The sequence below is a fragment of the Ornithorhynchus anatinus genome, chromosome 19 (genome assembly GCF_004115215.2).
Source record: "Ornithorhynchus anatinus isolate Pmale09 chromosome 19, mOrnAna1.pri.v4, whole genome shotgun sequence".
In the NCBI taxonomy this organism is placed as follows: Eukaryota; Metazoa; Chordata; class Mammalia; order Monotremata; family Ornithorhynchidae; genus Ornithorhynchus; species Ornithorhynchus anatinus.
In genome coordinates this window covers 15704197-15717003 of record NC_041746.1, presented here as the reverse complement: position 1 = coordinate 15717003, position 12807 = coordinate 15704197, and the positions used below count along the sequence as shown (strand labels likewise).

General features: G+C 46.5%; 1 protein-coding gene across 3 annotated transcripts in view; it reads right to left on the bottom strand.

Annotated features, from left to right (window-relative positions):
- The window catches only part of DNAH8 (dynein axonemal heavy chain 8), a 168971-nt gene that overhangs the window by 143414 nt on the left and 12750 nt on the right, over nt 1-12807 (bottom strand). For all 3 annotated transcript variants that reach the window (XM_029047258.2, XM_029047260.2, XM_029047259.2), the window contains exons 9-14: nt 10352-10459; nt 9617-9718; nt 7904-8050; nt 4265-4462; nt 2577-2653; nt 495-594 (exon numbers count right to left, since the gene is read on the bottom strand). In XM_029047258.2, the coding sequence (XP_028903091.1) occupies nt 495-594; nt 2577-2653; nt 4265-4462; nt 7904-8050; nt 9617-9718; nt 10352-10459 (732 nt within the window). The remainder of the gene's footprint in view (nt 1-494; nt 595-2576; nt 2654-4264; nt 4463-7903; nt 8051-9616; nt 9719-10351; nt 10460-12807) is intronic.

The following is a 12807-nucleotide window of genomic DNA, read 5'->3' as shown; positions in this document are numbered from 1 at the left end:
CTACTTATCCACGCTCTTTGCCCACTGCACCCCAGCTCGCACTCTTCATTCTTCTCAACCTCACTGCATCTCTTCCAGTTCCAGTCCCTTGTTCATGCCCCTCCTCTTGCCTTGAACTCACTCCTTCACATCCACCAGTTGACAGCCAAAAGTTCATAGTATGAAATATTCCCTTCACTGCTATCGAATCTGTGTAGGAAATCTGCACCGTAACAGAGAGGCCACCAGGTCCAGAGGGTGACTCTCTCATTCTAAGCAGGGAAATCACAACTGGGCAGAAAAATGCTTTTCTTCCTTCCGCAGATCTGCTTGCACCATCCCAAAGCCAAAGGGTAAATCAGGGTAAATTGAAATTACTTGAAAATAGACACTGAAGGAGTCTTCAAAAAAAAAAAAACCTCCAAAAAATGCACACAGTCTATCAGTCTAAGAGAAGAACGTTACTAAGAGGTCGTTTTTCACATACTAAGATTTCCAACTTCAAATGTATTTACCTTTTTTGTAGCTTCAAGTTCTGATATATAAAACTGAAGAATTTGCTGAATTGTATGCACTATTTCTAATTCAAGACATGGAATATTCAGCTTCCGAAATCTAAAATTAATGGTAATTCAATCAATTAAAAACTTGAGAATCGTCAGGGTGGCTGAATTGGTAGTTAAGTCAAAATGTTCTGTGCAAAGCATGGGTTGGAGAAAAAAACGCAGTGCAGAAGTCGAGTCTGACTCGAGGATTGCTTTTTATTTTGAAAAACAATAGCATTTAGAGATATGGCAGTCCACGCGATCTACTTTTTACTGAACCGTACTTGATTATCTGTTTTTCCATACATTGACTAACACATCGGTACCTTTGCTTCTTCCCCCTGATCTCTCGATAGTATTTCGTGTTTGCCTTTCTCCTCTATCAGACTGCAGGCCCCATGGGGACAGGGCCCATGTCTTTCACTGAAGTTCCCTGAAAGAACCTTGGCAAAGGCATCAGTTTCTCAGACACCCATTTCTGGTACTGTAAGAACTTAGTACAGAGATTTGCCCACAGTGAGCATAAAGACCACAGAAAAGGGGGAGAAGGAGGAGAAAAAGGAAAGGAAGAAGGAGGAGGGTGAAGAAAAAGAACAGGAGAAAATGCTCCAATCAGAGCATTCTGACAACAAAAGCTGATGATAGATCAGGAAACAGGAAGAGATGCCTCCTAAGATTATTGCAGGATTATTGCCTCTGCTAAAGCTATTTTACTTTGAGCAAATTACCAGTTCACACGCCGGACGATTGATTCGTAGATCCTGTCAATAAGCAAGGAATTTTCCTGGAATCGCTTAGGGATGTGTTGCTCCAAACCACACGAGGTAAATGTGAAACGTGAGGCACAAATCGTGTGTCGGAAGTAAAGGTGGGATGACAAGGAAGGGGTTTGCTGCTAGTATCTGGTAATTAAAATTGCATCCCACTGCGAGTTTGACTTGCTTTCAAACCCAACTCACTGATCTGCACGCTGTCCTTGAGGAAGAGGCATCAGAGCCTACCGATTTCACCGGAGAGCCTCAGCCTTGGGAAAAGGGCGATGCCGAGAATTTTATGGTGGAAAGAAAAGGAGAAACTGCATAGCCTAGTGGATCAAGCATGGGCCTGGGAGTCAGAAGGACCCAGGTCCTAATCCTGACTCCGACACTTGTCTGTGCTGTGTGATCTAGGACAAGTCTATTCACTTCTCTGTGACTCTGTTACCTCCGTTAATGAGGTCATCAGGTTGGACACCGTCCCTGTCCCACTTGGGGCTCACAGCTTTAACCCCCAATTTACAGAAGAGGTAACCCGGCTCAGAGAAGTTCAGGGACTTGCCCGAAGTCACACAGCAGGCATGTGGCAGAGGTGGGATTAGAACCCAGGGTCCTCTGACTCCCAGGTCCCTGCTCTTTTCATGAGGCCAACGCTGCTTCTCCTTGTGAGCAGGGAACATGTCTACCAACTCTGTTCCAGTGAAGTTTCCCAAATGCTTAGTACAGTGCTCTGCACACAGAAAGCGCTCAATAAATATTGCTGATTGACTTATTGATTGGAGAACTATAGTGAAGGTGACAACTTCATGGGTGTTCTTCCTTCTGAAAAGGTACACCCGCTCTACTTTAAATTGTTTCAAGAAAGAGTTCATGATATGTTGCCTTTTTCTTTGGATACACTGGTTCCCTACAATTGGTTTCAGAAGTTTTGGGAATTTTTGCAGTAAAGAATACCATGGCTAAAGAGTATGGGAAAATAATAATAATAACAACTGTGGTGTTTGTGAAGCACTTATTATGTGACAAGCACTGTTCTAAGCGCTGGGGTAGATACAAGGTAATCAGGTTATCTCACGTGGGGCTCAGAGTTTTAATCCCCATTTTACAGATGAGGTCCCTGAGGCACAGAGTGGCTTGCGCAGGGTCACACAGCAGACGAGTGGCGGAACCAGGATTAGAACCCACGTCCTCTGATTGCCAAACCCGGGCTCTTTCCACTAAGCCACGCCGCTTCTCTCAAATTGAATTTTTGGATACGAGATGATTTCACCGCAGCATAATTTTAAAATACTAGTACCTCTGGAGAAGCTGAAGGGCATTCTGAGAAGACAAGATTTTTCCAAAACTACCGCTCATAAATGCTTGCAGCTGCACCTGAGATGAAAAGGAATGTTTCGAAGTCAAATTCAACATATATCACCAGAAATTCCATTTGTGATGACCAACGGTTAGCGGAAAACAAAGGCGTCTTGGAAAACTTATTTCAGCTTAACTACGTAGCCCTTCCAGTGTCTTGCGTCTGTTTGTCTCCCTCGTTAGTTTGAAAACTCCTCAGGGGTGGAGAGCGTGCCCGTCACTGATGATGATGATGACGAAGATGGTATTTGATGGGAAAGTATTCGGGGTGATTTCTGAATTTCTCAGGTAGGGAGACAATCTTATGGAGCCCAGTGTGACCTAGTGGATAAAGTCCAGGCCTGGGAGTCAAGAGGACCCGAGTTCTAATCCTGGCTCTGCCATTTGTCTGCTGGGTGAGGTGGGGCAAGTCACTTCATGTCTCTGGGCCTCAGCCACCTCATCTTAAACTAGGGATTAAGACCGTGAGCCCCATTTGGGACATGGACTGTGTCCAACCTGATTAGCTTGTATCTACCCCAGAGCTTAGTACAGTGCCAGGCACATAGTGAGTGCTTCATAAATACCCTTAGAAAAAGAAAAAAAAATCCTGAAACGCCTTTCATGGGACACCCCAGTTGTAAAGCACTGGCACCATCAGGCATCCACAGCTAGAAGGTGGCTGCTGCTGCTTCTGGTAGAAAAGGATTTTGTTCTTCGCCCTGCTGAGAAGACTCAGTGGACCCGTGGCACTCCGCAAACACTGAAGTCTCAGGTAAGAGCAGCTTTATGAAAGAAAGGGAGGAGGGAGAATAGAAGCCCTCATAAGGGAGAGGGAAAAAAAAGTTGACAGGAGTCAGAAAATGGAACCAACAGGAATGAAAAGGCGGTACAAGGGAGAAGCAGCATGGCCCAGTGGAAAGAGCACGGGCCTGGGAGTCAGAAGACCTGGCTTCTAACCCCGTCTCTGCCACTTGTCTGCTGTGTGCCCCTGGGCAAGTCACTTTACTTCTCTGTGCCTTAGCTTCCTCTTCTCTAAAATGAGCATCAAATTCCAATCCCTCCTACCTAGATTGTGAACCCCATGCAGGGCAGGGACTGTGTCCAAACTGATTATCTTTATCTACCCCAGCTCTTGGAAAAATGCTTGGCACATAGTAAGTGCTTAACAAATACCGTAATTATTATTATCATCATCATCATCACTAAGGGAGGAAGTCTACAAGGTAGCAAAGGGAAAAATTCAAGAAAAAAAGCAACAGAAGAAAAAGAACAGAGCATCTGATCCTGATTCTCATCAAACCAGTCCAGCTTATCATAAGCTAACGAATGGTACACTCATACGTACGCTACAAATTATCGCGGGTTGTGAACATGATCCACTGCCCTAGTACTCAGGTCTCGCAGGCCGGACCATCCCTACCGTCAAATGAATTGTTCACTCACCGGTAAGTGCAGGAAGAGGTCGTGTAGACGTCTGTGGGCCACTGAAAATTTTAGTAGACTGTTAGAACCATAGAACCTACACTCCAAACTACTCTGACTCCATGCTCAAAGTGGAAGCATAATTATAGTTCTTTCTCATCAAATCCCAGTAGTTTTAAATGCTGAAAAACTCACCATGATTAAGTTAACAGGACTATTACTTGCCTCTAAACCGCTGACTTTCGTCATGAAGTCCAGGAAGTCCGTTTCAAATTCAGTCTTCCGAGGGTCCAGAATGTCATATTGCTTTTTCTTAATACCTTGGTAGATGTTTTTAAATTTTATTGCCATGATGTCTATACCTTCAATAGTAGAATGATTCAAGGCAGAAAATGTTTGGACTATAGTAATCATTTCTGTAATCTGTAATTAAAAGAAAAATACGTTTCAGTCAGAAGAGAGAATAATAATAATCATGTCGGTATTTGTTAAGTGCTTACTATATGCAGAACACTGTTCTAAGCGCTGGGGTAGATACAGGGTAATCAGGTTGTCCCTCGTGAGGCTCACAGTCTCAATCCCCATTTTGCAGATGGGGTCATCGAGGCCCAGAGAAGTTAAGTGACTTGCCCACGGTCACACAGCTGACAAGTAGTGGAGCCGGAATTCGAACCCATGACCTCTGACTCCCAAGCCCGTGCTCTTTCCACTGAGCCACGCTGCTTCTCTAAGAGACGCGAACCTGGTTCGTAACAAGAGTTTCTAGTTAAAAACAATTGAACGTTTGAATTATTCATTAGCCGTACTGAGAGACTAAAATGAACTCCTTAGAGAATCATAAAACTGGAATATCCAGAGTCCTGGCTTGAAGTAGTGGGAGCTTAAATGACCCAAACCAATTTGGTAATCAGATGGACGGGTCCTCTACAAGAGGAAGACTCCACAATCTAAACCTGTTCCAATCCGCTCTGTGTCCGTAAAGCGCTTACTATGTGACAGGCGATCAAATAACCATATTTATTGAGTGCTTACTGTGTGTAGAGCACTGTACTAAGCACTTGGGAGAGTAAGATATAACAATATGACAGACCCAATCCCTGCCCACAACGAGCTGTACACTAAGCGTTGGGGTGGATACAAGTTAAGCAGTTTGGACCCAGCCCATGTCCCACTTGAGGGCTCGCAGTCCCGATCCCCATTTTACAGATGAGATACTGGAGGCCCAGAGAAGCGAAGTGATTTGCCCAAGGTCACACAGCAGACAGGCGGCAGAGCCGGGATTAGAACCCAGGCTTTCTAGAGCCTACTCTCAATCTCTTATACTGCATTCTAAACTCGGGGTCCTTAGAGTGTCGTTTCTCGTAAGAATGTACCTTTAAGGCTTTAAAGACTCGATACGCTTCGCGAAACACCTAACTTATCACCCGAGGAGATTCGGGCCCTGGGGACCATCTGGCACTCTAAGACTATATTAAGAATTCATTTACCTCTATCGGCTTTCCACTGACCCTTGCCAGACAACAAAATCAGCTCTCTCTCCAAAATGGGTTGATGCATGTCCCACCCAATCATTTTGACAGAGGAACGTGACTCAAACTGCCGGTTTCACTTGCTCTTTCATCTTTTATAATAGAAGAACGGCAGCTTCGTCGCAGGGGAGACTAAAGCCACCATTTGTGTGCTCTCACTGCTCTCCTGCCTCTCCCCGTCACGAATTCAATTTGTCGTCTGTCTCCCCACCGAGACTGTAACCTCAGGGGCAGGGATCGTCTCTACCAACTCTATCGTACCGTACTCTTCCCGAGCGCTCAGTACAGTCCTTGCCTGATTTCCCCATTCGCAGCTCTTCATTCCCAATTGCCCACCCAATTTCCCTAAAATCAGGGATTAACCACGTTTGATTCCCACCCTCCCTGGACTTTTGCTGTATTAAAAAACGGTACCCTTGCGGCCCGAAAGACTTTCTATACCTCAAGACAGGCCTTCCTACCGGGGAGGAACTCAGGCAGAGAGTCCAAACCCAGAAAGGACCTGAAACAGCCTGGCCTAGTGGAAAGAGCGCAGGCCTGGGAGTCGGAGGATCTGGTTTCTAATCCCGGCTCTGCCGCGTGTCTTTGAAATTCTTTTGGCCTCACTTTCCTCATCTGTAAAAAGGGGATTCGACAGCACAGTGCTCTGTGCCCAGTAAGCGCTCAATAAATATCTCGGTGTCATCCTTGACTCGTCCCTCTCGTTCACCCCACACATCCTATCCGTTACCAAGACCTGCCGGTTTCACCTCTACGATATCGCCAAGATCCGCCCTTTCCTCTCCACCCAGACGGCTACCTTACTATTACGGGCTCTCGTTATATCCCGGCTAGACTACTGTGTCAGCCTTCTCTCTGACCTCCCTTCCTCCTCTCTCGCCCCGCTCCGGTCTATTCTTCACTCCGCTGCCCGGCTCATCTTCCTGCAGAAACGATCCGGGCAGGTCACTCCCCTTCTTAAACAACTCCAGTGGTTGCCTATCGACCTCCGCTCCAAACAAAAACTCCTCACTCTAGGCTTCAAGGCTCTCCATCACCTTGCCCCTTCCTACCTCTCCTCCCTTCTCTCTTTCTACCGCCCACCCCGCACGCTCCGCTCCTCCGCCGCCCACCTCCTCGCTGTCCCTCGGTCTCGCCTATCCCGCCGTCGACCCCTGGGTCACGTCCTCCCGCGGTCCCGGAACGCCCTCCCTCCTCACCTCCGCCAAACTGATTCTCTTTCCCTCTTCAAAACCTTACTTAAAAATCACCTCCTCCAAGAGGCCTTCCCAGACTGAGCTCCTCTTCCCCCTCTACTCCCTCTGCCATCCCCCCTTCACCTCTCCGCAGCTAAAGCCTCATTTTCCCCTTTTCCCTCTGCTCCTCCACCTCTCCCTTCCCATCCCCACAGCACTGTACTCGTCCGCTCAACTGTATATATTTTCGTTACCCTATTTATTTTGTTAATGAATTGTACATCGCCTTGATTCTATTTAGTTGCCATCGGTTTTTATGAGATGTTCTTCCCCTTGACGCTGTTTAGTGCCATTGTTCTTGTCTGTCCGTCTCCCCCGATTAGACCGTAAGCCCGTCAAACGGCAGGGACTGTCTCTATCTGTTGCCGACTTGTTCATCCCAAGCGCTTAGTACAGTGCTCTGCACATAGTAAGCGCTCAATAAATACTATTGAATGAATGAATGAATAAATACGGCTGATTGATTGATTCTACTGTGAGCTCCACCCGGGATGGGGAATGTGTGCGAATGGACTACCTCGTATCTACCCCAGCGCTTAGTATAGTGCTTGACACATTGTAAGCGTCTAACAGACACCACTATTATTAGCATTATCATTTTGATCATCACCCACGGGGGCCCCCTTTGGTGGAAGGGCTCACAGAAGAAGGTTCTATAATGTAGGTATTAGAGCAGCCATTCTCCCCACATTATAGGCACGCCACTTCATAGCTATTTAACCATTTTGGAAAGTGTCTACCAACTCTGTTACTTTGTACTCTCCCAAGCGCTTGGTCAGTCAGTTGGTCAATTGTATTTACTGAGCACTTACTGGGTGCAGAGCACTGTACTAAGGGTTTGGGAGAGTACACTGTAACAATATAACAGATGTATTCCCCGACCAGAGTGAGCTTCCACTCTAGAGGGGGAGACAGATATCAACTTAGTGCAGTGCTCTGCATAGAGTAAGAGTTCAATAAATACCACTGATTGGTCGATCAACTAGATGCTGGAGAAAATGCCTCTGTGTGGATTGCCCAAAGGAAGCTATGGGGAAGCCCAGATGAGAAATGGCATTTCCAGGAGCCCCGATTGCAACCGTCCACCGCTGGCGTCTTACCTTTTCTAGCCTTTTACAGAAAGCTTCAAATTTCCCAAATATGTACATCTCTGAGACCTCAAATGTTTTCTCCCCCAGAGCTTCCAAAATCTGTTTCCTCGTTTTATGAAAAGAATTCTGATATTCTCTAAATAGGAAAATGCAGTCCTGCAAGAAAAAAACACTTCAGAAAATTAGATAAATGCAACGAAGGTGGCAGGCTTTGTTCAGTTACCCATCAGATGTCTAGGTCATCCCAATTTTGTCACTGGGAAGCAACGTGGCCAAGTGGTTAGAGTACGGGCCAGGGAGTCAGAAGGACCTGGGTTCTAATCCTGACTTTGCCACTAGTCTGCTGTGTGACCTTGAGCAAGTCATTTCACTTCTCTGTGCCTCAGTTACCTCATCTGTAAAATGGGGATTGAGACAGGGAGCCCTGTGTGGGGCAGGGATTGTGTCCGACCCGATTATCTTGTATCCACTCAAGAGCTTAATATGGCATCCGACATACAGTAAGCGCTTAACAAATACCACAGTTACTATGGCTGAAGAGCGGTGAGGCAGACCCAAACAAACATCTTCACTTCTCCCAGAAAGACTGAAGGAAGTACTCTCCGATCACGTCCGATGGTAGCTTGTAAATATTTACCAGAATCCAACCCTATCTTTTTTTGTCTGTGGTCTTTTTTAGTGGTATTTCTGACGTATTTACTACGTGCCAGGCACCGTACTAATGATTCTAATGAGTCTTCCGAGTTCTATGTGTCTTTCAGTAAGGAGAGTAGAAGCCTCAGGGCCCTAAAAATGAGAATAATATCTGCATTTGAATCGCACTCTTACGTTTCCAAAATGCTTTCTCGTTACTTACGTCGTTTAGTGCTCACAAAAGAGTAAAGGTGAAGCTACGGGGGCGGACAGAGAGCTGGGGCTGGGAGGTGGAATGGCACAGCCCCCCCATCCCTAGCTCGGCCCCAAAGGTTAGGGGGGCTGCCCCTGCCCGTCCTTTGCGTGGGAGCAACCCCGATGATCATGCACAGTGCCCTTGCTGCTCCAGAACACCCCTTCCAGAGTTTCTCTTCTTCATCATCCTCATTCATGGGATTCCCTTATACTGGACTCGAGTCCCACCCTGTCATTCGTTCATTTATTTATTCACTCAGTGGTGTTGATTGAGCGTACTGTGTTCAGAGCACTGCAGTAAGCGCTTGGGACAGTAAGAGAGAACAATGAACGGACATGTTCCCTGCCCCCATCGAGCTTACAGATCTAAAGGGGGGACAGATATTAATAGCAATAAACTGGAGATAATGGAAGTAAGCGCTGTGGGGCTGGGAGGGGGGCGGGTCAGGGTGACGCGAAAGGGATTGGCCGGGTTTACCGCCTGTCATCGTCATCGAGGATATTTTCTGAGTGCTATGTGCAGAGCAATGTACTAAGTGCTTGGAAGAGTACGACACAGCAGAGCGGGTGAACACACTCCCTGCCTACGAGTGATTTACAGCGTAGGGGGGAGACAGACGTTAATATAGATTGTAAAATCCTTGTGGGCAGGGATCGTGTCTACCGACTAACTGTACTGTACTCTCCCGAGGGCTCAGTGCAGTGTTCTGCACAGAGTAAGTGCTCACTAAATATCCGAGATTAATAGACTCCGCTATCTCTTAAGAAACCCAGGGTGGAATCCTACCTTAGCAGACCACCCCCAGTACGAGAAGAATGAAATCTCCCACAAACCTTAATTTTCTGTATCACCAATGGCGTTTCCTGATCCCAAACGTGACTTAACCCTCCATCTGTGATATAGGCTTTGCACGCCGTCACCATCTGATTTGTAACCTAAAATGTATAATCAAGAACCGCAAATCAAAATATTATCCCAGTGGGGTGACCCTCCGGGTCAATCCTCAATTTCCACCCGAAAATGGAAATTTCAGGGATGTTCTGTCTTTTTCCTAAGGTTGGGTGTTAGAGAATTTAAAATCCCTGGGTAAAACAAACTCTACAAATCCCATTTAAGAAGGTGCATTCTAATCTCGTCAAATGAGAGTCTAATAGTCAAATAAATCGTGGGAATTCAAAAAGTGAGTGGAGAAAGCTGTATCGTTTCTTCTATTTGTCCTCTTTTCCGCATCTCCTACGCACTCGGATCTGTGCTCCTTAAGCACCCGTTATTCACCCCACTCCCAGCCCCACGGCACGAACATATATAGTACTATATTCTGCCATTTCCCTGTTATTTGTTTTAATGTCTGTCTCCCCCATTAGACTGTAAACTCCTGGTGGGGAGGCATCGGGTCTACCAACTCTGTTCTATCAAACCCTCCTCAGCACTTACTACAGTGCTCTGCACACGTTAAGTGCTCAGTAAATACCATTGACTGATTTTTGAAAAACACCAATATAGGGAAAGAAGCGTACTTAATTTTCTTACTGGTTGCACGTATACATATTTCTCCGTCGTACGCTTACCTTTATGAACAGTGAAGTCATTCTTTCTGAAGTATTGTAATACCTTGACACACTATGAATCATTTTTATAGCATTAATCAAATTTTGAATTCCATGAGCCATGGAAACCTAAAATCGAGGCATTTAAAAGACATTACATATACTCGGTGTTTTCTCAGTCACAGAATAGTTACTTAAATGCATTATATTTCTTCAAGGAGTGTAAATTTATTCCAACTTTCGGCAAATCTCGAATTCCAAAGTATTTACAAGAGAAGCCAGGTTCTGAAAATGTCTGTAACAAGGATTTTTGGTTCACTTACATAACCTACGACAAACATTCCGACGTAGGGTCAGACTTTAAAAAAAAGCATGCAGAATGTCCTTGCCCAAATTTATATTCATTGTATCCTCAGAATACTATCATTACATGATTCCTTTTAATGAAGAGGGAGGGCGGCCCAGGCCAGAGGCAGGATGTCGAAGAGAAGTCAGCAGGAAGACAGATGAGATCGAGGTACAGTGAGTAGGTTGGCATTAGAGAAGCGAAGTGTGTGGGCTGGGTTGTAACAGGAGAGTAGCGAGGTCAAGTAGGAGGGGGGCGAGGTGATGGAGGGCTTCCAAGCTGATGGGAAGGAGTTTCCGTGAGATGTGGAGGTAGATGGGCAATCACTGGGGGTTCTGGAGGAGTGGGGAAACAGGGATGGAACATTTCTGTAGAAAAGCGATCCGGGCGGCAGAGTAAAGAGTGGACTGGAGTGGGGAGAGACAGGAGGCTGGGAGGTCAGCAACGAGGCTGTTGGAGTAATCAAAGTGGGAGAAGATAAGTGCCTGCATTCACAGGGTAGCCAACTCTGTTACACTGGACTCTCCCAAGCGCTTAGTACAGCGCTCCGCACACAATAAGCGATCAATAAATACGGCTGACTGATCGGCTTGCCCCAGGATCCGCTCTGGAGGGGTTGAGCCGCCCTCTCCAAACCAGAGAATAATAATAATAATAATAATGTCGGTATTTGTTAAGCGCTTACCATGTGCCGAGCGCCGTTCTAAGCGCTGGGGTAGACGCAGGGGAATCGGGTCGTCCCACGTGGGGCTCACGGTCTTAATCCCCATTTTACAGATGAGGGAACTGAGGCACAGAGAAGTGAAGTGACTCGCCCACAGTCACACAGCTGACAAGTGGCAGAGCTGGGATGCGAACTCATGACCTCTGACTCCAAAGCCCGTGCTCTTTCCACTGAGCCACGCTACCCTCGGGCATGCCGAGAGCAGCGCGGCCTACTGAGAAGCAGCGTGGCCTAATGGATAGAGCACAGGCCTGGGAGTCACAAGGACCTGGTTTCTAATCCCGGCGTTGCCACTTTTCTGCTGTGTGGATCTGGGGAAGTCACTTCACTTCTCTGGGCCTCACTCGTACGTTTCTAAAATGCCTTTGGACTCCCAGGCCTGTGCTCTACCTACTATGCCAGGCTGCTTCACCCTGATGCAACGTTCTTTTCCCTGCACCACCTTCCCGACATGGCAAGCTAAAAACACTGCAGAATCCTGAACTACAGAGTACAACAATACCGAATATAAAATGTTCGATCCACAGCAGAGGGCAGTATTATCTTCTGTACTTTTTCCAGCTGCACCTCTACCGACACTTCTTTTTCAAACGAACAGTAATGCGACAAAAAGAAAATAAAAGAATATATTATCTCTTCTCGGAAAGGTGGGTGTGCGAAGCGGAAGCGATTACCTGACTCACCTTTAGGAAACAGAATTAGGAGTAATTTACTAAATCTTAAGAAGCGACGCAGAGAACGCTAGCCGTAAACTCTAAACCTTAAAACTTTAGGACCGTCTCTTTGGAATTAAAATAAGTTGCAACATACGAGAGCCAACAGATAGAGCAGCTTGAATTAGGATCCAGCAGACAGGAGAAATAATTGGTGTGTCATTGTGCATGAGGTGGCGGAGTCATTAATTATTTCTCAGGATGCATTCATGAAATGCTTCCCGTGTGCTAAAACAATGTGCCAAGTACTGGGATACAGACAGATATCAGATACTGATGCAGTCCCTGATTCACTAAGAGGCTGGGGAGAGTAGCTACCTTAGCCCCATTTTACAGGTGAGGAAACGGAGGCTGAGAGAGAGAAACTGAGAAAGGTCCAACGGCAGTCGGTTCCATGCTTTGCCCACTAGATCATCCGGCACAATTTTAGCAAGCAAGGCTGGATTTCAGGTGGCTGAAGTCGACTAGGTGCTGGATTTCCCCCCAACAGTCCCCTGCAATACCGGGGCCAGGTCGGAGGCCGACAGAGAAATCCGTGGGGTGAGGGAGTTGGGCTCAATGGAAAGGGGAGTGGAAGACAGAGAATTCTTCCACACCTGGCTGGAAGGAGAGGTAGGGAGTTCAGTCGCCTATCTCTTACCGCTTCTAAAAAAAATCATTCTATTTTTAAGATCTGAACTTCAAGCTGGATTCG